General features: G+C 42.6%; 1 protein-coding gene across 1 annotated transcript in view; it reads right to left on the bottom strand.

Annotated features, from left to right (window-relative positions):
• Positions 1–18,042: 18,042 nt before the first annotated feature.
• mfsd4aa (major facilitator superfamily domain containing 4Aa) overlaps positions 18,043–25,794 on the bottom strand; it is a 64,929-nt gene continuing 57,177 nt past the window's right edge. The window contains exons 9-10 of the mRNA XM_072563877.1: positions 25,194–25,317; positions 18,043–21,519 (exon numbers count right to left, since the gene is read on the bottom strand). Of these exons, the coding sequence (XP_072419978.1) occupies positions 21,467–21,519; positions 25,194–25,317 (177 nt within the window). The 3' untranslated portion in view covers positions 18,043–21,466. The remainder of the gene's footprint in view (positions 21,520–25,193; positions 25,318–25,794) is intronic.

The following is a 25,794-nucleotide window of genomic DNA, read 5'->3' as shown; positions in this document are numbered from 1 at the left end:
CTATGGAATCAGAATATTTTTATTTCAAAAGGGATATGAAACAGAAATCATGATTTCACCTTTTGTATTTGGAAACACTTTACAATCATGGCTTTAAGAGATAAATGCACCCAACTTGGTTGTTCATGTTAAGTAACCAGCTCTGCTTCTTTGTACTTGACCTAATGCAATATCCACACAGCAACAACATTATGACATGTATCTCATAAGAACTGTCAATAAGTACAATCAACAGTCCCAAGCACAATTAACATTATCTTGAACTAACAGTGACATAATCTATTGCCACATGATTCCTGGTTTCATTTTCAAGTTTAATCATATCAAAAACTTTCCAGTAAATTAGCACCAACTGATTCACATGTGATAAATATTCTATTTCTATCCACAGAAATGGGCTTTGATAGAAGACAAAATATACTTTGCAACTGATAATTATTTTCTCATTTTAAATGGAAACTAACCGTGTTTACTGCTGCCCAGTGTGAAACAAATAGCAGGAGAGAAAAATATTGCAGATGATTGAAAAGACCCAGGACACAACATGTTTTATTTTTCAGAGGTTACCTTTTACTTTTCAGTTTTTATTCTCATTACTGTCTCATCTAATAAATGAGTTAATGTCACAGTAATGTCATTTTATGCATTTATGTTGCTGTAAACATGAGAACTAGGAGCAGCAGTACGCCATCTGGCCTGCCACGCCTGCTCCACCATTCAATAAGATCATGGCTGATCTTTTCATGCACTCTGATCCACTTACCCACCCTCTCGCCGTAACACTTCATTCCTTTACTGTTCAATCATTTTTTGTATCTTTGCCTGAATAAACATTCAAAGAGGCAGCCTCAACTGCTTCACTGGGCAGGGAATTCCACACATTCATAACCCTTTGGGTGAAGAAACTCCTCCTCGGCTCAGTCCTAAATCTGTCCCACCACATCGCCCCCCACCCCCTTATTTTGAGGCTCTGCCCCCAGTCCTAGTTTCACCAGCCAGGGGAAATAACATCCCTGCTTCTTTCTTGTCTCTTGCCTTCTTAATTTTATAATCCCAGTCTACTCAGTCTCTCCTCATAAGCCGACCCTCTCAACTCAGGAATCAACCTAGTGAACCTCCTCTGCACCCCCTCCAGTGCCGGTACATCCTTCCTTAAGTAAGGAGAACAAAATTGTACACAGTACTCCCAGTGGGCATTCACCAGCATCCTATGCAGCTGCAGCATAACCTCCCTATTTTTATACTCCATCCCAATAGCAATGAAGGACAGTATTCCATTTGCCGCCTTAATTACCTGCTGCACCTGCACATAGACACACAGAAGCAGTATTAGAAGAGTTCAGCAATATCCTCCATAATTATCATTCCTCCGTTAAATTTAAAGCTACAAAATGCAAAAGAACACTGATGCCACAGTTTTAAAATTAGCAGTAAGAAAACAGTCAGAAGTTATCCACAAACATTTTTCTCAAAATAACCAACACACTGCTTCACACAAATTAAAAAAAAACATCCTTAACACACCTTCCTCAGACTGGTAAGTTAAGATTTTTATCTCTTATACACAAAGCTAGAAAATTTTAATCAGGCAGTTGCATCTCACATCCCAACCTTAGATTTCAATTTAAAGTTGTTACAATGTTTATTAAAATAGTATCTACTGCACTTTCCCCCAACACCATGTCCTGGACATTGCAGCATTAAGTTAGAGATTCCACATTCACTTGCAAATACTTCGTTACCTCAGTGATTTAATCTTTCCTCAATTGAAGTTGGATGAATATTCCTTGAGTTGACAGGTTGAAAGCTGGCCTCTTCTTTACAGCTACCCTCTCTCTTTCCCCTACCATTGGCCTCCCTCTTTCTCCCCTCTTCCATTCCTTTTACAACTTCTCTCTAGCATCCTTAAAGCCTCCCTAACTTTCCCCCATTCCCCTTACAGCCTCTCTGTCTTATAGCCAACCTGCCAATAAATAATGGTACCTACATTCCTCCTTTATTCATATTGGTTGAGCTAATGAATCCAGGTGGGGAAGGATACCAATATGATGTTTTCAACAGAAAAGAGTCTCACTCTTCATAAACAGTAAAGGTTTATTGCTTAGCACTTAATAGATGGTCAAATTACATCTCAGGTACATGATTGCCTCTTGTGAGATATCAGGCATATTACTACATTAACTACACACAGTTAGTACTAAGAACACTAACTTGGGAACTGGTTCCTCCTCCTAAGTGCAGGAGCTTAGCTCCTCCTAAGTGCAGTATTTTATGTCCTGATGGGAAGAACTTATTTAGTGATTTGGTTAACCCTTTCAGCTATTAACTGCCTCATACAGCATCTTGTAAGTCTCCCTGTCTTTCCCTTGTGATCCCTTGGCCTCCACTCACCCCCATCACAGTCTCCTTCTTCCCAGCCAGAAGCAGTAGAAAATGGAACCCCCCCCCCACCCCAGCTTGGTTCCCACAGCCTGACCCCTATACCCAGCCCAGGGACAAAAGGCCTCTGGTTCAAAGCTTCCTGCTCCTGGCAAAATGTGACTGCAGCTGCTTCAGTGATCCCCTCACTGAACATACTTACTTTTTGAAATGCTCACTGCTCCTTGAATCTGAGACTGCTTTTCTTCTGTGCCTGCTGCTGATACAGAGGAGAGTGTGACTGGTGGAGAAATTCCTCACCAATTCTGTGCCCAGTCAGTGAGGGGGTGGGGCTGGGCTTGTCTCTGATTGTTGACCCTCCTGCTTGTTTGTTCCTGACATTTGGTTAGGGGCCTTGTGTGGGCATTCTGAGCATTAGGAGAAAGTGAGGACTGCAGATGCTGGTGATCAGAGTCGAGAGCGTGATGCTGGAAAAGCACAGCAGAGCAGGCAGCAACCAAGGAGCAGGGGGAATCGACATTTCAGGCAAAAGCTCTTCATCAGGACTCATTCAGGAGACTCATTCCTGATGAAGGGCTTATGCCCAAATAGTCAATTCTCTTGCTCCTCGGATGCTGCCTGACCTACTGTGCTTTTCCAGCACTACACACTCGAATCTGAGCATGAGCAATCCCTTTAGTTCTTTATTGGGTCCCAACTGTACAGAAGGGAATACAACTGAGACGGAGTTACATTAGCAGAATGAACCCTGACCATCCACACTAATGGCCTCAGAAACTTGGGCTCTTGCTCCAGGGCAGTCTTGCGTACTGGACCTTTATTATGGAGCACAGGCCACATACTTCTTTGTGAGCACTTCAGGTCATTGAGAGAGGGGCAGTGCTACCTGAAGGCACAGGAACCAGTGATTAAAACCATTTGCACTCCCTTCCCCCAGCCTCTGTTCCTGTCGAATCCCATAAGAATCTTGCAAAAATGTCATCTCTCATTCTTCTACAGACCCAACCTATGCACAAATCTCCAATCATGTCAGAGTGGTATCACTTCTTGCTAAGTCTGAGAATTGTGGTGCTGAGCCCCAGAGGCCTGACTTTAATTTATGCAGACACTCCAATGCAGCACTGAGGGAGCACCACTCTGGAGCAGGTGCCAACAGATGTTCATTTGAGGCCCTGTCTATATTTGAAGGAGGATGACAAAGAATCCATGTCACTACCTGGAAGTAGGATAGGGGAAATGTCCTGGAAACCTGACCAGCATATCCCTCAGATAGTATGGATCAGAATAGATTCTAGATTTAGATTTTATTATCATGTGTACTCGAGTACAGGATGGCGGTGAAAAGTGTACAAAATCACCATTCTCCAGTGGTGTATACAAAAGGCAGGATTAAAGCAGAAGCAGAAATAAAAGAAGCAGCCAAAAGGAAAGGAAACATCCAGATCACTCCAACTCCCGCCTGCACCATGAGTCCTGGCTACCAGAAAAATGGATCCACAAAATCCATCCCTCAGTCTGTGAACACTCAGGTTCCCCGGGTCCCCACACACCCCCACAGCAGGAACGCTACCCCCTCTGCCATCAGGTACCCGGGGCATAGCCATGACCGGGAAGCACAGGGCTGCCACGGCAGACACCATGTCGCTATTCTTCAGTGCCATCTTGCCTCCAGTTAGGCTCAATGGTTAGCACTGCTGCCTCACAGCACCAGAGACACAGGTTCGAGTGTTTGTCTGTGTGGAGTTTTCATATTCTCCCCACGTCTGCATGAGTTTCCTCTGGGTGCTTCGGTTTCCTTCCGCAATTCAAGGATGTGCAGGTTAGGGTGGATTGGCCTTGCTGAATTGCCCCATGCTGTCCAGGAATGTGCAGGCTAGGTGAGTTAGCCTTGCAAAACACATGATTACAGGGATAGAATAGGGGGTGGGTCTGGGTGGGGTACTCTTCAGAGGGTTGGTGTGAATTCAATGGGCCAAATAGCCTGCTCCCACACTGTTTGGATTCTCTGATTGTATGGTATTGTCATTGCTAAAAGTACACTGAAGCCTCCAGGTCCTAAACTGGGCTCAAAATCGATGCTGGGCCTACCACTCGGGAAGAGCTCATTTATCTCACCAACATTTGGGGGAACTTTCTGTGTGTGAATTGGCTTCCACATTTACAATATTAAAACATGGGCTACACGTCACAAAATACTTCATTAACTAAGGACTTTGGCACATCCTGAGTTGGTGGCAGTTGCTATATAAATGCAGTCCCTTTTACATGCAATGCCGCCTATTCACCTGTAAGATGATGTCTGCATTCACTTAAATTTACGCACAACAAGTACTGGGTAAATGTTGAGAAACTTACGCAGCAAAATCAGTGTGTTGAGATGCTTACACAAGGACAAAATTACTTTTTTTGGAAGCAAAACATTTAATTGGTCTCAATTTAAGCTGAGGGTTTACCCATTATTAACATTCCTTATCCCATCACACCTTCATTCCAGGGTATGTGATTCCAATAAAGGACAGCGCTGGTATATTCTTGATGGATGAAATAGCCTTTTCTGTGCTGTGAGATTCTATTATTCAACCAGTGCTAAATTTTCCTGATACAGCCTTCATTGACGCTCAGTAGCAGCAGTATGTGCTATCTACATGATACACTGTAACAATTCCTCCGGGGTCCTTCGACATCACCTTCCAAACCCACCACCCAGAAGGACATGGGCAGTAGGTGTGTAGGAATGCCACCACAAGCCAGTCACACACCATCCTGAATTGATTTAGAGCAAAGAACTGTGGGTACTGAGGGAACCAACAATAGAAATTACAGGGTAATCTCAACATGTCTGGCAACATCTGTGGAGAGAAAGCAGAATTAACATTTCGAAGAAGGGTCACTGGACTCAACGTCAACTCTGCTTTGTCTCCACAGATGCTGCTAGACCTGCGATGTTTCTCCAGCAATTTCTGTTTTTGACCCTGTATTAATATATTGTTGCTCACTGTAGCTGGGTCAGTACTGGATAAGTAGAAACTTTCTTCATTGTAATAAGCCAGTTATGGTCTATGGTCCTGGAATCCATTTCATTGCATTTGTACTGTTTGTAGTTTTGCCTCATCCGAAATTCTGCCAGAAACTATTCAATCTTTAGTCTCCCTTCTGATCTGCACTGCCTAGTTACAAACTCAATTCTTGTCCTCAGTAACAGTCTTGAGATTAAATTAGTTTGTTCACAGTTAAAGATCTCACAACACCAGGTTATAGTCCAACAGATTTATTTGAAACCTGTGTGCTGTGGGATTTTAAACTTTGTCCACCCCAGTCCAACACCGGCACCTCCACTTCATAGTTTGTTCCCAATTTGCTGTTGACCCTGAGATGAGCTTCTCACCTCAGGTCTTGCAGTCAGAGCAAGCCCTTTTCATAATTTACTCCTATGCTCACTGAAATACTTTGGCCCTGAGGCAAGTAACATAGAGTCATAGAGATGCACAGCATGGAAACAGACCCCTCAGTCCAACCTGTCCATGCCGGCCAGACATCCCAACCCAATCTAGTCCCACCTGCCAGCACCCAGCCCATATCCCTCCAAACCCTTCCTATTCATATACCCATCCAAACGCCCCTTAAATGTTGCAATTGTACCAGCCTCCACCACATCCTCTGGCAGCTCATTCCATACACGTACCACCCTCTGCATGAAAAAGTTGTCCCTTAGGTCTCTTTTATATCTTTCCCCTCTCACCCTAAACCTATGCCCTCTAGTTCTGGACTCCCCGATCCCAGGGAAAAGACTTTGTCTGCTTATCCTATCCATGCCCCTCATAATTTTGTAAACCTCGATAAGGTCACCCCTCAGCCTCTGACGCTCCAGGGAAAACAGCCCCAGCCTGTTCAGCTTCTCCCTGTAGCTCAGATCCTCCAATCCTGGCAACATCCTTGTAAATCTTTTCTGAACCCTTTCAGTTTCACAACATCTTTCCGATAGGAAGGAGACCAGGATTGCGCACACTATTTTTGAGTTTAAAATTTTCATCCTTGCCCCTCACTATCTCTGTGACCCACTCATAACCCTCCAAGATGTCTGTGCTCAGCAAATTCCAATTTCTTGAACCTCTTTACCCTCCAAATGGTTATCGCTATGTCATTGGTGGCCTTCATTCAGTTCCTTAAGCCCCAGGCTCTGAAAGTCCCTCACTAAAATCCTCTGTCTCTCTACTCAGCTTTCCTCCTGCAAAGCACTTCCTCTGATCATCTGACCCTAAACCTCCTTATGAGCTTTTCTGTCATTTTTAAATTTTTTGTTTAGTTTTTCTTTGAAGGCTCTTGGGAGTTTTTAATAGAACTACACAAATGTGGGTGCTTGTTGTTGTAAAATCCTGGCACTTCATCCTTATACCAAATGAATGGCAGTAGTTCAAGAAGGCAGTTCATCACTTGACTCTTGAGGGCATACAGAAATGGTCAATGGATGCTCATTTAACCAATGATGACCAGCTCCTGTGAATAAATGAAAAATAAATAGCTGACAACGACCAAGTTTTATTGCTTATGAAGAAGTCATCTAGCCTCAGGTGTCCCAAATCTGAGATACAAAAGAATCAGGACCCAAGGTGGGTAATCCATGTACTCCATATTTTTCATCCAGGAGTTTTATGATAAAAACTGTAGTCATGAAGGCTCCTGCCTCTTTGTTATGGAATCATAGAAGAAAGTATCACAGGAGGACATGAATTCTTCCCATCATGCTTGTGCCAACTCTCTGGATTAGCCACTGAATTACTCCCAGAATTCCCACATTGGCCTCATTGTCCAGAATGCCAGCAAAGGCCCCCTTACACTTGCAGGCACAGCTCCTGACGTTAGCCACGACAGGTCACAGGAAACATGTGGATGTGCCACCCACTGACATCAGGAAGCTGGGGGAAAGAGAGTGGAGAATCTGAGGCTGAAAAACAGAGCTTTCCCTCCACGATCTGTAAAACAGGTTTCCGAAAGCCTTCCCCCTCACCAAGATGCCAAATTCAGTGGAACACGTGCAGACAGGACAGTTACGTATTGCAACTAACACAGCCTTGCCATGTGACCCTATAAAATTCGTTTCAACCTTTTGACTATTGATCCATGCCCTTTTGAACATTATCATTGACTCTGCTTCCATTATCATTGCAGATTAGGCTTATCTGCTACATTAAACACGCTTTCCTTATGTTAGCTGACAATTTTTACCAAACAATCAGCTACAGAAACAATTTTTTCTTTGTCACTCTGTTCGTGATTTTATTTGCTTGAAAGCATCTCTTTCAAGTCTCCTTTTAACCTGCCCTGTGTTCCAGGTAAATGTTTTAGATATTTGCAGCATGTGGGTGTTACTGTCTAGTCCAGGATTTATTGCCCACACAGTTAACAGTTAGTGGGCGGCACAGTGGTTAGCACTGCTGCCTCACAGCGCCAGAGACCCGGGTTCAATTCCCGCCTCAGGTGACTGTCTGTGTGGAGTTTGCACATTCTCCCTGTGTCTGCGTGGGTTTCCTCCGGGTGCTCCAGTTTCCTCCCACAGTCCAAAGATGTGCAGGTTAGGTGAACTGGCCATGCTAAATTGCCCGTAGTGTTAGGTGAAGGGGTAAATGTACGGGAATGGGTCTGGGTGGGTTGCGCTTCGGTGGGTTGGTGTGGACTTGTTGGGCTGAAGGGCCTGTTTCCACACTGTAAGTAATCTCATCTAATCTTAACAATCAGCTGCATCCCATTGGCCAGACCTCCTTCCATACAGGGCGCCAGTGAACCAGATGAGTTTTTCAAAGCAGTGATTCAAAGCAATTGCCTGTGGTCATACACCACAGGCAAGCTATTTGCTTTTGACGCCAGATTTCATTATATAATTGAAAGATTCACCATCTGCCACAGGTGGGATTTGAACCAATGTACCGAGACCATTAGCTGCCATTCTGGATTTCACTCCAGTGAAACTGCCATTCCACCATCCTCCCTGAGGATAGCTGCATTTCCAGCAGTCAGAAAAGGTGAGGGTGCAAACTTCCTCCCTGTTGGGGATTAACCTGGAGTGTCAGTGGTGGAAGGGTGACCTTATAGAGATTTACAAAATCATGAGGGGCATGGATAGGACGAATAGTCAAGGTCTTTTCCCTGGGGTGGGGGAGTCCAGAACTAGAGGGCATAGGTTTAAGGCGAGAGGGGAAATATTTAAAAGAGACCTAAGGAGCACACTTTTTCTCACACAGGGTGGTGAGTGGATGGAATGAGGAAGTGTTGGAGCCTGGTAAAATTAAAACATTTAAAAGGCATCTGGATGGGTATATGAATAGGAAGGGTTTAGAGGAATATGGACCAAATGCTGGCAAATGGAACCAGAATAATTCAGGATATCTGGTTGACCTGGATGAGTTGGACCGCAGGGTCTGTTTCTGTGTACAACTCTATGACTCTATGTCTCCAAATGTGGTTGACTTGAAGTGACTTACTAAACCACACACTTATATTAAATCACTTCCAATGGTTCTACTAGCTCCTTTTTGAGACAAGAAATGATACCCGCAGTCTGAAAATATTTTAAAATGGATGTCATAGTCATAGAGTTGTACAGCACAGAAACAGACCCTTTGGTTCAACTCATCCATGCTGACTGGACATCCGAAATAAATCTAGTCCCATTTGCCAGTATTTGGTCCATATCCCTCAAAACTCTTCCTATTCATGAGACTGAATTCATATATGTGTTAGCTTGTGTAAAAGTAACAGTATTACTTGCCCTAAAGGACTTTGGGGACCCAGTTATGGATTTTAAATAACAATCCTGCAGCTTCAAGGTCATGTTTTGTTGATAATAATACATTTAAAAAAACTAAAATCAAATTCTCAAGGCAGCTGTAGTGGGATTTGAACTGGTACCTTCTAGATTAATTACTCCAGTTCAGCAGAAAATTACAAGGCCAGCAAACATAAACACTGCACTGCCCGAGGTAAAAACATTCCTGATGAAGGGCTTTTGCCTAAAACATTGATTTTCCTGTTCCTCGGATGCTGCCTGGCCTGCTGTGCTTTTCCAGCACCACTCTAATCTGCACTGTCCTAGCTACAATTCAAAAATACAAGACTGTCCTTTACTGACCTACAGATGTACTTTTTTTCTTTCACAAATAGTTTGACTCCTGCAGGATCTTGTGGTACCATTTGGTGGCAGCAGAGAAACGCTCGCTGTTGCTCATGCTTGCAGTCACTCAGGGAGCTATCTAGAAGAATGACTCAATGCAGGCAGCATAAGGATTCAGGAGCAGGAGGCTATTCAGCCCCTTTAGGATTCTGTTAGGGTTAACATGCAGGTTCAATTAGCAGTTACGAAGGCAAATGCAATGTTAACATTCCTTTCAAGAGGGCTAGAATACAAGAGCTGGGATGAACTGTTAAGGCTGTATAAGGTTCTTGTCAGACCATATTTGGAATATTGTGAGCAGTTTTGACACCCATATCTAAGGAAGGATTTGCTGGCTTTGGAGAGGGTCTAGAGGAGGTTCATAAGAATGATCCCGGAGATGAAGAGCTCGTCATATGAGGAGTGGTTGATGACTCTGGGTCTGTACTCGATAGAGTTTAGAAAGGTGAGGGGGGGATCTGAATGAAATTTTCAGAATACTGAGAGGCCTGGATAGTGTGGATGTGTAGAAGCTGTGTTTCCACTAGTAGGAGGGACTCCAGACCTGAGGGCACAGCCTCAGATTGAAGAGGCGACCCATTAGAACTGAGATAAGGAAACTTCGTCAGCCAGTGAGTGGTGGATCTGTGTAACCATTGCCACAGAGGCCTGTGGAGGCAAAGTCATTGAGTGTGTTTAAGGCAGAGATATATAGGTTCTTGATGAGTAAGGGGATCAAGGGTTACAGGGAGAAGGTAGGAGAAAGGAGTTAAGAAACATTTCAGCCATGATCGAATGGTGAAATAGACTCAGTGGACTGAATAATCTAAGCATGTTCATATATCTTATGGTCATATGTTCTTGCAGCCACCAATAGAGTAATTAAAATCCAGGATCATTCATTATCGTTCATTAGCAGAGGGATTGAATTCAAGAGTCGTGAAGTGATGTTGCAGCTGTACAGGACTTTGGTTAGGCCACAGTTGGAGTACTGTGTGCAGTTCTGGTCGCCTCACTTTAGGAAAGATGTGGAAGCTTTGGAGACGGTGCAGAGAAGATTTACCAGGATGTTGCCTGGAATGGAGAATAGGTCGTACGAGGATAGGTTGAGAGTTCTCGGCCTTTTCTCGTTGGAACGGCGAAGGATGAGGGGTGACTTGATAGAGGTTTATAAGATGATCAGAGGAATAGATAGAGTAGACAGTTAGAAACTTTTTCCCCGGGTACAACAGAGTGTTACAAGGGGACATAAATTTAAGGTGAAGGGTGGAAGGTATAGGGGAGATGTCAGGGGTGGGTTCTTTACCCAGAGAGTGGTGGGGGCATGGAATGCGCTGCCCATGGGAGTGGTAGAGTCAGAATCATTGGCGACCTTTAAGCAGCATTTGGATAGGTACATGGATGGGTGCTTATTCTAGGTTAGAAGTTCGGCACAACATCGTGGGCCAAAGGGCCTGTTCTGTGCTGTATTGTTCTATGTTTTTTTTTAGATTAGATTACTTACAGTGTGGAAACAGGCCCTTCGGCCCAACAAGTCCACACCGCCCCACCGAAGCGTAACCCACCCATACCCCTACATCTACATTTACCCCTTACCTAACACTATGGGCAATTTAGCATGGCCAATTCACCTGGCCTGCACATCTTTGGACTGTGGGAGGAAACCGGAGCACCCGGAGGAAACCCACGCAGACACGGGGAGAACGTGCAAACTCCACACAGTCAGTCGCCTGAGGCGGGAATTGAACCCGGGTCTCAGGCGCTGTGAGGCAGCAGTGCTAACCACTGTGCCACCGTGCCGCCCAAGAACATGTTCTATGTTCTAGGATGCCCAAGAGGCTAGAATTAGATTAATGTAGAGATCATGGGAAGTTGGGGAGTACAGAAATTGGAAGGAGCATAGCCAGGGTCATTTGAAAATAAGTTTGCAAATTGTAGCTGCAAATCACTGTAGATCAGTGAACACAAGATTGATGGGTGAATGGAACTTAGTCATACAGCGTGGAAATAGACCCTTCGGTCCAACTAGTCCATGCCAAACATAGTCCAAAACTAAACTAGTCCCACCCAACTGTCCCTGGCCCACATCCCTTCAAACCTTTCCCATTCATGTTCTTATCTAAGTGTCTTTTAAATGTTGCATCTGTACCCACGTCCACTACTTCCTCAGGAAGCTCATTCCACAGACAAACCACCCTCTGTGTAAAAGATTTGCCCCTTGTGTCTTTTTTAAGGTAGACCCTTGGATGATACACATTTACAGAGGGCAGAATAGAGGAGACCAGTCCAGAGTGATTTGTAATTGTCAAGTACAGAGATAAAAAAAAGGCATGAATGAGAGTTTCAGCAGCACATCAATGAGACATGGCCAAAGTGGAGTGATAGAAATAGGTGATTCTAGTAATAGTGTGTAAATACATGGCCGGGGGAATCTCAACTTTCCATCAAACATGACACCAACTCTTCAAACAATCTGTTTTAGTTCCACACAAGAAGTGGAGCAGACTCTACAGTTAGGGAACTCTACAGTCTGGAGCTGGGGACCAGAAGTAACAACTTCACATTACCAAATTGGAGGAAATTTCTGTTCATCCAATACTGAATGTTGGGTACAGTCTAATAATTTACCACCAAGAGAAGAACAGAGAGATAATGTTAAGGTACATGGGACGTAATGCCATGACTTCAGACAATGCAGCTGGGGAAGCCTGTGAATGAGAAATAGTTATGATGTGGAGGTGCCAGTGTTGGACTGGAGTGGACAAAGTCAAAAATCTCACAACACCAGGTTTTGATCCAACAAGTTTATTTGAAATCACAAGCTTTTGAAGCAACACTCCTTTGTCAAGTGTGGTGAGAGAGGTCACAGTGACAGGAATAGATAGGCACCAACTTTAATAATGTGCAAGACATTGTAAATTCAATGAAAATTATGTTCCTGTGACATTTGTGCTGATACCAAGATCCTTTTGTATCAGGCAGTCTTCCTTTTGACTCTTTTTTGAGGGTCTGAAACTTGGACTATGCATAGATGCCATCTAAAGGACTTTGGGTCGTATCATCAACACTGTTTGAGACGGATTCTGTGCATTAGCTGTGAGGACTGGTGTATTAACATCAGCATCCTTGAAATAACCAATAACACTCGCATTGAGGCCATGATCATTCAAAACCAACTCCTCTGGGCAGGCCACATACTCAGGAAGCTTGAATTCCAACTGTCAAAGCAAATCTTCTCAGCACAGCTCAAGGATGGCACTCAAACAAGAGGAGAACAAAGGAACCATTTCAAAGACTGTCTGAAGGCTTCCCTCAAGAGATTCCCTCAGCATCAATGGGAAGCCCTCATTCAGAAGAAACTGACTTGGACAAAGCTCCTGTATGAATAGACAAAATTCTTTGAGAAGACCCGGTGGCAAGAGGAAGTAAAAGGAAATGGAGAAAGAAATGCCAGCAATCTCAGGCCCAAGGACCAATTGAGCTTTCTGGAAACATCAGCCTGACAAGGAGTCACACAACCCATGACCAGGGATACTGAATTACCTAGGTGGACAATGAGTGATTGTCAATGATAATGATACTCTGGTAATGATCAGACATTAAAAGTAGTATAAGAGCAGGAAGAGGCTTTGGGAGAGGATGGTGTTGTCAACAAGCTTCAGACGTGTCGAGAATTAAGGAAAGCATGGTGGGGATGGGGGTGAATGAAAGGTAAAAGAGAATCCTCAACTTAATGGTTGGGCAACCTATCTAGATTTAGTTAGAATTTCACCCAAAATGTGAAACTCTCGACTAGGTTATCAGGAAAAGATTTCCCTGTGACAAACCATAGACGATTCTGAATTAGCTATGCTGCTGAGTGAGTCTCTAATTAACGCCCTGGCAACACTGCTACAGAAAAAGCCAGGAATCCAAGAGGCAATATTGGGAGGCAGGGTTTTCCGAGAATTAGAAAGCCTTGCAAATATAGACTCCATATACATCCACATGTCAGCCTCTGATAACCCAATCTCTAGTTTTATCATAGAATAGGATGGAATCCCTACAGCATAGAAGCAGGCCATTCAGCCCATCAAGTCAACACCAACCTTCCAAACAGCATCTCACGCAGACCCACCCCAACATGAACAAAACATATGACCTCACGCTTACATGTGCATCTTTATGAAACTTCTACACTTCATTTGTGACCTGATACTCAAGACAGTGGATGCATGAAAAATACTGTGTGTGAAAATCCCTGATTCTAACATTTCCGGAACATATTCCAGGGAATGTTTGAACTTCCTACAAGGATTGTGAATATCAGCCCATGGTATAACTTTCAGTTAATTCCAGAATATCAGAGCAAGAGGCCATGAGTCTTGGGTTGTAACAATCAACTTGAGGAGACAGATCAGGAGTAAGCAGTATCAGATAACAAGTCACCCATTTAAGACGGAATTGAGGGAGAATTTCTTCTTTCAGATGGTAATGAATGAGCGTACTGTTCTGAAGGAAGGTCACTGGACTCAAAACATTAACTCTGCATTCGCTTGCTACAGATGCTGCCAGACTTGCTGAGTTTGTCCAGCAATTCTTTTTGTTTCAAATCTTTAGTTTCTGTAGTTGTCATACAGCACAGAAACAGACCTTTGGTCTAACCAGTCCATGCAGACTATAATCCCAAATTAAACTAGTCCCACCTGCCTGCACTTGGTCCATATCCCTCCAAACATTTCTTATTCATGTACTTATCTTGATGTCTTTTAAATGTCGTACCTGTACCTTAACCCTAACCCCTTCCTCTGGATGTTCACTCCACACATGAACCACTCTGTATAAAAGAATTACCCCTCATTTTATTTTAAATATTTCTCCTCTCACCTTAAAGATAAGCTCCCTGGTTTTGAAATCCCTACTCTGGGGAAGAGACACCTGCCGTTCACCTTACCTACGCCCCTCATGATTTTATAAACTTCAATAAAGATCAGCCCTCAACCTCCTACTCCCCAGTGAAAAAGGTTTCAGCTTATCCAGCTTCTCCTTATAAATCAAACTCTTTTATTTTATTTTAATGAATGAATTAATTCTTTATCCCAGAGGGCTATGAAGTCTGGGCCATTAAGTATATTCAAGGCTGAGATAGAGAGATTTTTAATCAGGAAGGGAAACAGAGATTATGGGGGAAAAGGCAGGAAAGTGGAGTTGAGGATTTAGATCAACCATAATCCCATTATTAAAAATCACAACACCAGGTTATAGTTTATTTGGAAGCATTAGCTTTCGGAGCACTAGTGGTTGTGACAACAACGGACAGCTACCTGATGAAAGAGCAGTGCTCTGAAAGCTGGACCATAACCTGGTGTTATGTGAATTTTAACTTTGTACACCCCAGTCCAACACCAGCATCTCCAAATCATGATTCCATGAAAGGTTCAGCAGACTCAATTCGCTAAATAACCTTCATATGCTGCTACATTCTATGGTCGAAGGGAAGTGTTTCAATATAGAGGCAGTGCAGGGTTTTCTTTGGAACATTTGGATTGATATAATTAGAAGTTGGCATTGGAGGGGTGGAAGGAGGTTTGGATGGGAGTGCTGGGACAGAGGAGACTGATTCGATACATTGGGATGGAGAGGTTAGGATGGAAGGCCATCATGAAAAGGTTCACTTTGAAAAGTTGTGATCCAATGGTTTGGATTGGAAACTTGGAAGTGTGAAAGAATGGAATATTCTTCATCTAACCCAATCTTAGGATCAAAGGCCAAACTTATAGAGATATACAAACAAGATGCAAGCAAATGATTTGTCATAATATCTTTAATATATATTATCTAACATTTCCTTTGTTGTCAGAACACAAGGCACTTCCTGAATCCAGTGCACTGATTAATCAGCTGATTAAAGTCCAACTGTTGAAATACAACCAATCAAATTTCATAAAGAACATTTTTAAATAACAAAACACATAAAGCATCTCCTTTTCAGTCTACAAGGAAAAAAAAAATGAAATCTCAACTTTCTGCAACACTGAAAGAATAAAAACAAAAAGAGGTTACATTATTTAGAGCAACTTTATCTGATTCAAGTGTTACAAAATGTGTTTTTTTTTGCCCTGGTGGTATTGGCATAGTATTTGATAATAGAATTAACCTGTGCAAAGATGTTATTATACACCTCTGGAGCAGGTCAGACTTCAACTGAGCCTCCGGACTCAGAGGTAGGGACATTACCAATGTGCCAGAAGAGCCTACAGCTAACTGTTACCACCACATAGTAACTCTTCCAGCTAGTTTATTGTGCCGTGAGTGAGGCAGTTAGTGACTAATAAATTAATTGTGGAACTCACCATTAAAAAGGCAAAGACTTGTCAAAGTGCTTTACTGCCTCTGAAGTGCTCTTAAAGTGCAGTCACTGATGTAATACAGAAAACGCAGCACATGATTAATGTGATTATGGCCAGATATTTGTGGGGTATTTTGAGAATGTTGACTGAGGGATAAATATTAACCCAGGACACCAACAAGAGCGCTCCACTGTTCTCTTAAAATAGGTGCTATTAAAAATCCGATGGCAGTTATCCTCAGTGTTATAATGGACTGTGCAGAAACATCGGAAAGGAGCTGGTCTTCAAGCTCAGAGGTAAGGGCACTATCACTGAGGCATGACTGACAATGGGAAGCAGGGCTTAAATGGTCACTCCTACATTGATCAAATAAGAATAGCTCTTGGCACATCTATAAACAAATATCCTCATGTATTTCTCAGAGATGTTAGGCTGTGAGTACGATTGGATAAGGTCCCTTTTCCTCAGACAGGATGAGAATATATTAGGAGAATTAAGACAGACTTTATCCAACTAATCTTGTAACCTCAGATAAAACTTCAGATTATGGCATTCATTCCACATTTATTTACTGTCCTGGTGCCTGGGAATATACTGCTGTTTCTATGCATCACCATACAGTCAGTTCTGCTAAAACGTGGTCGTTCCGTTCTTGTGCAAGCCCGTGTTATAAGAACATCGTGTAAAAGCAGCACCATGGAAACTGATGGGGCTGGAAATGCACTATAAACCAATACACGCTTTAAAACTTTGCACTTAGAAACAGTGTCCCCAATTTGTCAATCATCTTATAGTGAATTTGTATTAACAAAATACGTTATAGCAGAACAATCTGTATTATTGGCTTATAGAATGGTTACAGCTCAGGAAGAGATCATTTAATCCACTGTGTCCTCACTATCTCTCTTGGAAGAGTAATTTAGATAGTTCCACTCTCCAGCCCTTTCCCTTTAATTCTGTATACTTCCTTCCTCAAAAGCCTTTTTACGGATATCCCCATTTCAGATTTCCATTCTCAGCCCATTTCTGACAAGAGGGAGAAATAACTGATCTTGTATTAGTTACATGATAAAGAAAATTAGAAAGCTTTCCTCTGATCCCAGTGCCAATATAATTCTGGAAGGACTTTGAAGGAATGGGTTTCTATTTGACATTAAGGGTGGGGAAAGGGATCTGGGCTATTATAATAATCCATTAGTCGCTGTCCTACACTCCCAAAGTTCAATGAAAAATGTGGCTGGAGCCTGGCTATGTTATGCCTTACCTAAGGAGCACACAGCCACAGTAACCATTGTAACATTTCCCACCCCTCTCCCCATCAAGGTTGATATCAATGATATTTGGTGCCACACCTGACTATCCTGAAAGCAATGAGTTTGCTGATCCCAGTGTAGTTCTACATGGAATTTGAACTACAGCTTTATGAGATAATCTCAAGTCTAGACAAGTATGTGAATGGAAATGAGAGTCATGAGACATATAAGAGACTAAGATGTAAAAATTAAAGTGCATTGGATTGGGGGGAGTGTACTGACATCGTTAGAGAACAGGAAACAAAAAGTAGGAATAAGCAAGAGGTAAGCATTGACTAGTGGGATGCCAAAGGAATCAATGCTTGGATCCCAGCTATTCACAATGTCTCTGAATGATTTAGAAGCAGGAACAAGAAGTAATATCTTCCAGTTTTCAGACGACACAAAACTGGTGAGCTGTGAGAAGGATGCAGAGATGTATCAGTGGGAGTTGGACAAACTGACTGAGTGGGTAATTGTAATGGTAGATTATAGATAATATGAATAATGTACAAGTGCAGCTGGAGGTGAAGAAGATAAATGGTGTATTGGCCTTCATAAGAAGAGGATTCAAATACAGGAGGAGGGATGTCTTGATGCAATTAAATGAAGCCTTGGTGAGACCACAACTGCAGTACTGTGTGCAATTTTATACCCCTTATCCAAGGAAGGATACGCTGGCTAACGAGGGAATGCAACAAAGGTTTGCCAGACTGATTCCTGGGATGGCAGGACTGACATATGAAGACAGACTGGGCCAGTTAAGATTTATAATCATTGGAGTTTCGAGGAACGAGGGGACATCTCGTAGAAATCTACAAGATTCCAACAGAACTAGGTATGGGAATTGTGGGAAGGATGTTCCAGATCAGTGGGGAGGGGGTGGGGGTGGGGGGGGGGGGGGTGGGGAGGGGGTGGTCAAGAATGAGGGATCACAGTCTAAGGATATAGAGTAGGTCAGTTAGGAGAAAAGTCTTCACCCAGAGAGTGGGGAGCCTGTGGAATTCTCTGCCACAAAAAGCAGTTGAGGCCAAAACATTGAATGTTTTCAAGAAGAAGTTAGATATAGTTCTTGGGGCTAAAATGATTAAAGGGTACAGAGAAGAAAAACAGGAATAGGATTTCAAGTTGAATGATCAGCCATGTTCATACTGAATGGTGGAGTAAGCTCAAAAAAGGCCAAATAGCCCAATCCTGCTCCTATTTTCTATGTTTTCTATGAGACATTGGTATGATTGAGGTTGAGTTTGGAAACAGAATCCATTACTTCTTGGGTTTTTACTCTGTCCTGCACCTGACCTGAGGACTTTCTAGTCCCTACAGAAGAGTATTTCGAAGAGAATAAGTAACGAGTTTGGGGGAAGAATTTCAGTGTCAGAAAAATGACAAGCCCAGTTAGACTAGATAGAATTATAGTTAAGTGCAGAAGTAAGCTTGCTGTGGTTGGTCTCAGGAATGTTCATCAGCCCCAAACACAACAGTACCTCTCCAATTATGATGAAATTCATTTTGATTTCTAAACAGAGATTAGCTTGTTCTTCTGAAACTGTCCACGAACTGATAAACATGGATTTGACTTCAAAACAAATGCAACCAGATTCTGACATTTAACTTGCTAAAGCAATCCAATCCAATCCACGGTGAAGAGGTAAAGAAGTGGCATGAGGTGAATTGCTTCATTGGAGGGACAGTACAGACATGAGGGCAATAATGGCCTCCTACAAAAAAAATGAACCCATCTGAATGCATATTTGGTAAAAGGGTTAGGATTATGCTGCAATCCAGCTCATCCAGAAGAACTATCAAGAACGTCATAGAATTTAATCTTCCCTTTGATGAATGGTGTTCATACTATAGACTGGAATTCTCCTGAAGGTGCCTGGCCCAGTGTGACATTGGGTTATATTTCTCACCCACCCAGTGGTAAGGGGGTTGCTGTCAGGTCATTATATTTATCGCTTTTCCTTCTCTTTAATGCTTAAGGTGGGATTTGAGTACATCACCTGTGCTGCCACTCCTGCACCTTACACTTGAGGGGAGTGCTACAACATTAGAGCTACCAATCCTTTAAGGAGTAAATGTTTTGCTATCAGTTGATGGATATCCCTCATTCTTGACCCCCCCCCCACTGATCTGGAACATCCTTCCCACAATTCCCACAGTTAGTGGGCGGCACGGTGGCACAGTGGTTAGCACTGCTGCCTCACAGCGCCAGAGACCCGGGTTTAATTCCCACCTCAGGCTACTGACTGTGTGGAGTTTGCACATTCTCCCTGTGTCTGCGTGGATTTCCTCCTACAGTCCAAAAATGCGCAGGTTAGGTGAATTGGCCATGCTAAATTGCCCATAGTGTTAGTTGCAGGGGTAAGTATAGGGGAATGGGTCTGGGTGAGTGCGCTTCGGCGGGTCGGTGTGGACTTGTTGGGCCGAAGGGCCTGTTTCCACACTGGAAGTAATCTAATTTAATATCAAGAAGTTCTGAATAAGGGGTTGACCATTTAGGACTTAGATGAGGAGCAACGTCTCCATGTAAAAAGACAGTGCATCCTTGCAAGTCTTTAACTCACATACTGTGGGTAACCAGTTGCCCTATCATTTATTCATTCTCAGGATGTGGGCATCACTAGTTGAGTTAGCATTTATTGTTCATCCCTGGTTAGAGAATGGTTAGGGTGAGCTGCCTCCTTGAACTGATGCAGTCCATGTGCTGTAGTTAGACCTAAAATACTGTTAGGAAGGAGACTCCACAATTTCAGCCCAGAACTGCGAAGGAACAGAGTTTTACTTTCAAGTCAGGACGGTGAATGGGGCTTGGAAGGAAACTTGCAGGACGATGTGCTCCCATGTATTTGCTGCCATAGTCCTTTGAGGGTTGAGGTTGCAAGTTTGGAAGGTGCTGTCGAAGAGTCTATCAGCACACTCAAGTCTGACATCAGTAGTGTTTTGATACTATGAAAATCAGAGGCTTGGATAAGATGATGGACTTAAAGGAGAAGATCAGACATGAATGGTGAAGCCATCAGTAGGGCTGAATGGCCTCCTGCTCCTATTTCTTATGTTCTCCCAGTATCTTTGTAAATTTTCCTCCCTCAACCAATCTAGTAAAATTAATTAACAAAGTTACCCATATTGTATACCAAATAGTTGCTGCAATCTTCACATTACAACAGTGATTACAGTTCTTTGTGTGTCCATGTACAAGTCTTTCCTTTTCTACTCCGTAGCCCCCATTGTGAGAATGGAAGGAAACCAATACACAAATACTTAACAGACTTGCCAGAAATTCGTCTCTCTGCTATAACATTGGACTTATCATCCAGAACATGGTGGCTCAATTCCCACCATGGCAAGAAATTGAGTGTAGTAACTCTGGTAAAGACTGGGTCGACACCAATTGGAAAAGAGCAAGTATAGATAATGTTGTAAAAACCCAAACACCAATAGCCTTCGGGAAAGGGAACCCCCAACCATAACCTGGTTAATTCAGTTGAAGATTGTTGCTAGCAAAGCTGACATTAATTGCCAATCCCAAGATTCAGTGGAGAAAGAAATGCTGGTGTTCATCTTGGAGCGCCACAGTTTCTGTGGCATAAGGACCATCTATAATAGCAAAGTCCCAAGGCATTGAAACAATATCTCAAGCCCCACAGCAGCATGGCTGATTCTGCAAATCAGAAGGACAGTGAATGCCATCTTGCAAGCCTCAAACACTCTCACAAAAATACAATTAACCTTTAGCAGAGTTACAGACCCCTTTAACTTGAACTGTCTTCCATTAAGAAATAGAAAAAGAGGAACTTCAGGCTAATGCATTAAGATTTTGTACATTGGCATCTACTTTACAAACCTTCATTTTTACCAATAATGAAATTGCAACTAAATGTTCCAAGTTCTCACTATATTCACATTTGGCAATATATTTTAAACAAACAAAAAAGAGAATTAAGCAAGATAGATCAATTACCTGATAGAATCAAGTGTGTATTTTTTTTAAAAAACAGTTCTACTTAAAAAAAAACTTGAAGCAGTTAATTCAGGTTCCACATGATTATTAAGGTGATCTCTGGTACATTATACCTTCAATGTCCATTCTCTTAGGAAGATTACTGCAGCCACATCAATCAGTGAGACGCATCAGTTAAAGCAGAAGTATAGACAAAAGCGACCTTGCCACTTCTCAAATAGGCGAGGGTAGCTGCGTGATGATTTAAACGCAGCAATGTCCATTGTTAAAGCCTGTACTGGCATTCAGTCTATTCCAATGTTGCATTACGTCCATTCAGAACTAATGCATGTTACAGTGGCCGGTCGCTTGCTAAACCTCAGCTCTGGTATGAGAATTTTGACTCCTCTATCGTGCCTGTTTTCGAAGGTGCTGAGGAAATAAAGACAACGGGATGTGAAAAATGAGCAGCAGCTCTTTCAGCCCCAGAACACATTGACAAATATTGTGTGGTGAATCAACTGAGCAAAAGTATAACATATGAACATACAAATTATTAGGGGTAAACCATTCAGCTCCTCCAGGCTACTCAATCGTTCAATAAGATTGAAGGTACAATCAGTCACAATCAAGGATTTGATTGTCCCTTCAACTCCACGTTCTCACCTGTCCCCAGTAACCATTGACTCTATTGTTAGTCAAGAATATATCTAGCTCTGCTAGGTGTTCAATGATCTCCACCACTGCACATGTTAGGGAGGAGAATGTCCAAAGACTCATGACTCTCATAGAAGGAGGGTCCTCGTCTTCATCTTAAATGGTAGATGCTTTCCTTTTTAAACTATGTCCCCTCATTCTAGTGACATCCTGCTTTAGTACTCTTCATGTGTCCCGAAGAAATCCACCCTGGATATACTCTTTTCCATTGGGCAGAAGATGCAAAACTTTGAAAACATGTACCAACAGCTTCAGGAACAGCTTCTTCTCTGCTGTTATCAGACTTATGAACAGACCTCTCACATATTAGAGTTGATCCTTCTCTGCACCTTCCCTGTAGCTATAACACTATATTCTGCATTCTGCTCTATTACCCAGATGCACTTACACTAAACAATCTTTTCACTGTATCTCAGTACATGTGATGGGGAGTGGTGCTTTTGGTTAGGGATAGCATTACGGTTGTACTTAGGAAGAATATTCCTAGGAGATTATCCTGTGAAGTTATATGGTGGAACTGAGGAATAAGAAAAGGAAGATCACCTCGTGGGGATTATATTATAGTACCCCACTAGTCAACGGGAAATTGAAAAGCAAATATGTAAGGAGATCTCATATCTGTAAGAATGATAGGGCTGTAATGGTGGGGGATGTTAACTTTCCAAACATAGACTGGGATTGTCATAATGTTAAGGATATGGAGGAATTTGTTAAGTGTGTACAAGGGAACTTTCTTAATCAATGTGTGGATGCAACCATTAGAGAATGAGCAATATTTGACCTTCTGTTAGGAAATAATGCAGGAAAAATCAGTGGGGAGCATTGATCATAAATCTATTAGTTTTAAAATAGTGATGGACAAGGATAGAACTGATCAAAAAATTTACATTCTAAATTGGAGTAGGGCCAATTTTGACTGTATTAGACAGAATCTTTAAAAATTGATTGGGGGAGGCTATTCACAGGTAAAGGGACATTTGGGAAATAGGAAGCCTTTAAGAATGAGCTAGCTAGTGTTCAGACACAGTATGTTCCTATTTGCATGAAGGGCAAGGCTGGTATGTGTAGGGACTGCTGAATGACTAGAGGAATTGATGCTGTGGTCAAGAAAAGGAGACATATGTTAGGTATGGACAAGTGGATTGAGTGAGTCCCTACAGGAATATAAGGGCAGTAGGAGTGTGCTTAAGAGGGAAATAAGGAGGGAAAAAGGTGATATGAAATAGCTTTGGCAAATAGAGTCAAGGAGAATCCAAAGCGATTCTGTAAGTACAATAACAGCAAAAGAGTAACTAAGGAGAGAATAGGGCCTCTTCAAGACCTACATGACCATCTACGTGTGGAATCACAGGAGATGGATGAAATATTAAACAAATATTTCACATCAGTAGTTACTGTGCAGAAGGACATGGAAGCCAAGGGACTTGGGGAAATAAACATTGACATCTTGAAAACAGCTGATAATACAGAATAGGAGATGTAGGAGATAGCATAAAGGTAGATAACTCTCCAGGACATGATCAGGTATTTCCCAGAACTTTGTGGGAAGCTAGGGAAGAAATTGCTGGGCCCCTTGCTGAGGTATTTGCATCATTGATAGTTACGGGTAAGGTGCCAGCAGACTGGAGGTTGGCTAACGTGGTACTTTATTTAAGAAAGGCTGCAAGGAAAAGCCAGGAAAGTACAGATTGTTGAGCCTTAGGTCAGTCGTGGCTAAGTTGTTGGAGGGGATTCTGGGGGACAGGGTTTATATGTATTTGAAAAGGCAAGGACTGATCAGTGATAGTCAACTTGGCTTAGTGCATGGGAAACAGTGTCTCACTAACTTGATTGAGTTTTTTTGAAGAGATGACAAAAAGATTGATGAACGCAGAGCTGTAGCCATTGTCGGTATGGATTTCATCAAAGCATTCGACAAGGCTGCACATGGTAGACTGGTTAGTAAGGTTAGACCACATGGGATCCAAGGGGAGCTAGCCAATTGGTATCAAAATTGCCTTGAAGATAGGATACAGAGGGTCGTGGTAATAGAGGGTTGCTTTTCGGACTGGACGTCTGTTACCAGTGGTGTGCCACAAGGATCGGTGCAGGTTCCACTGCTTTTCACCCTTTATATATGTGCATATAGGAGGTACAGTTAGTAAGTTTGCAGATGACACTAAAATAGGTGCTGTAGTGGACAGTGAAGAAGATTATCTCAGAATACAGCAGGACCTTAATTGGATGGGATGGACCAAAGAGTGGGAGATGAAATTTAATTTAGATAAATGTGAGGTATTGCATTATTGCAAGGCAAGTCAGGGCAGGACTTACACACTTAATGGTAAGGTCCTGGGGAGTATTGCCAAGCAGTTTCTTGAAAGTGGAGTCACAGGTAGACAGGGTGGTGGAAAAAGTATTTGGCATGTTTGCCTTCATTGGTCAGTGCATTGAATCGAGGAGTTGGGACATCACGTTGCAGCTGGTGAGGACACTTTTAGAATACTGCATACAATTCTGGTCACTGTCCTATAAGAAAGATGTTGTTAAACCTGAGAGGGTACAGGAAAGATGTACAAGGATATTACTGGGACTGGAGGATTTGAGCTATAGGGAGAGACTGGGTAGGCTAGGGGCAATTTTCCCTGGAGCGTCGGAGGGTGAGTGGTGACCTTATAGAGATTTTTAAGATCATGGGGGCATGGATAGGGTGAATAGCCTAGGAAGGTGGAGTCCAAAACTAGAGGGCATAGGTTTAAGGTGAGAGGGGAAAGATTTAGAAAGAACCTAAGGGTTCACACAGAGACTGGTGCTTGTATAAAATGAGCTGCCAGAGGAAGAGATGGAGCTGGTACAATTACAACAAATAAAATGTATCTGGATAGGTATATGAAAACAAAGGGTTTTGAGGGATATGGGCCAAATGCTGGCAAATGGGACCAGGTCAGATTGGGATGTCTGGTTGGTGTGGACCAATTGGACCAAAGAGTCTGTTTCCATGCTGTATGATTCTATGACTCTATTAGCAAATCAAATTAGAAAGTATTCTTCACACGAGGAATTGTATAAATTTAGAAGCCATATCAATGCGTTGTCATCTGTCCTGTTTACCCAAATCCTCAGGCTATGTTCTGTCAGTGGATTAGTAGGAGGATTGCAGAATTAATGGGAGTGGGAGTGCGGATGCAAGGCAACTGATCATAACTCCTGGAACTTGAGGTCATCCAAAATACCACTCCCATTTCCAAAATTTCATCAAGAGAACCTGAGAAAAGGCCCCATGAAATTTCTGACTAAGTCAAGATTGTTGAAAGTGCAAGTGGCACAGTGCAGACCAATTTCTAGGTCAAAGTCTAATGTTCTGGAATAAAGGTCTTCCCTGTCGACTGACCCAGTGACTGTCTGCTTACCTGCCATGGTCTGATGACTGTGTAGTCTGTGCACCAGTATAAGAACCAGGTAGAAGAGAAGAGCAAGACAGCCAAACGTTAGTCCGCACACAAGAAATATATCAGTTTCAGGTGACTGAATAACCTGAAAGGAATCACAAGGTGAATTAGTCAACATGTTGTAAAACCGATGGTCAACAAAATCAGAAAGAGGCCATTTTCAATCTCCATGAACTTATGGAACTTGGGGCAGGGACTAATCCCTGACTGACCTCATGCAGTGTGTATGATCAACACTAACTCCTTCCCACCCACTTTGAAAAGTTGGACATTACGCAGAAGTAAAGTAGGATTTTCTCCTGCAGCTCCTAAAACAGCTCTCCATCTCACCCAATCAATTAATCAATCAATCTACTTTTTCCTCCATGTCATTTGAAATGTGCCCTCTCCAAATATTTATCCACTTTTCAAGCCATCATGGGTTCTGCTTCAAATATTATTGCCTCATGTCTGAATAACATTCTGTATGGAAGAGATTACTCCTGATTTGCCCCTCTCCGCTCACCCTATTTACTTTTGGTGATTAACTTAAAAATATACATGCTTTCACCTACATAGAGGG

Source organism: Chiloscyllium punctatum, chromosome 45, assembly GCF_047496795.1.
Source record: "Chiloscyllium punctatum isolate Juve2018m chromosome 45, sChiPun1.3, whole genome shotgun sequence".
Taxonomy (NCBI): domain Eukaryota; kingdom Metazoa; phylum Chordata; class Chondrichthyes; order Orectolobiformes; family Hemiscylliidae; genus Chiloscyllium; species Chiloscyllium punctatum.
The sequence above is the reverse complement of the archived record's forward strand: the minus strand, read 5'-3'. Positions and strand labels throughout refer to the sequence as shown.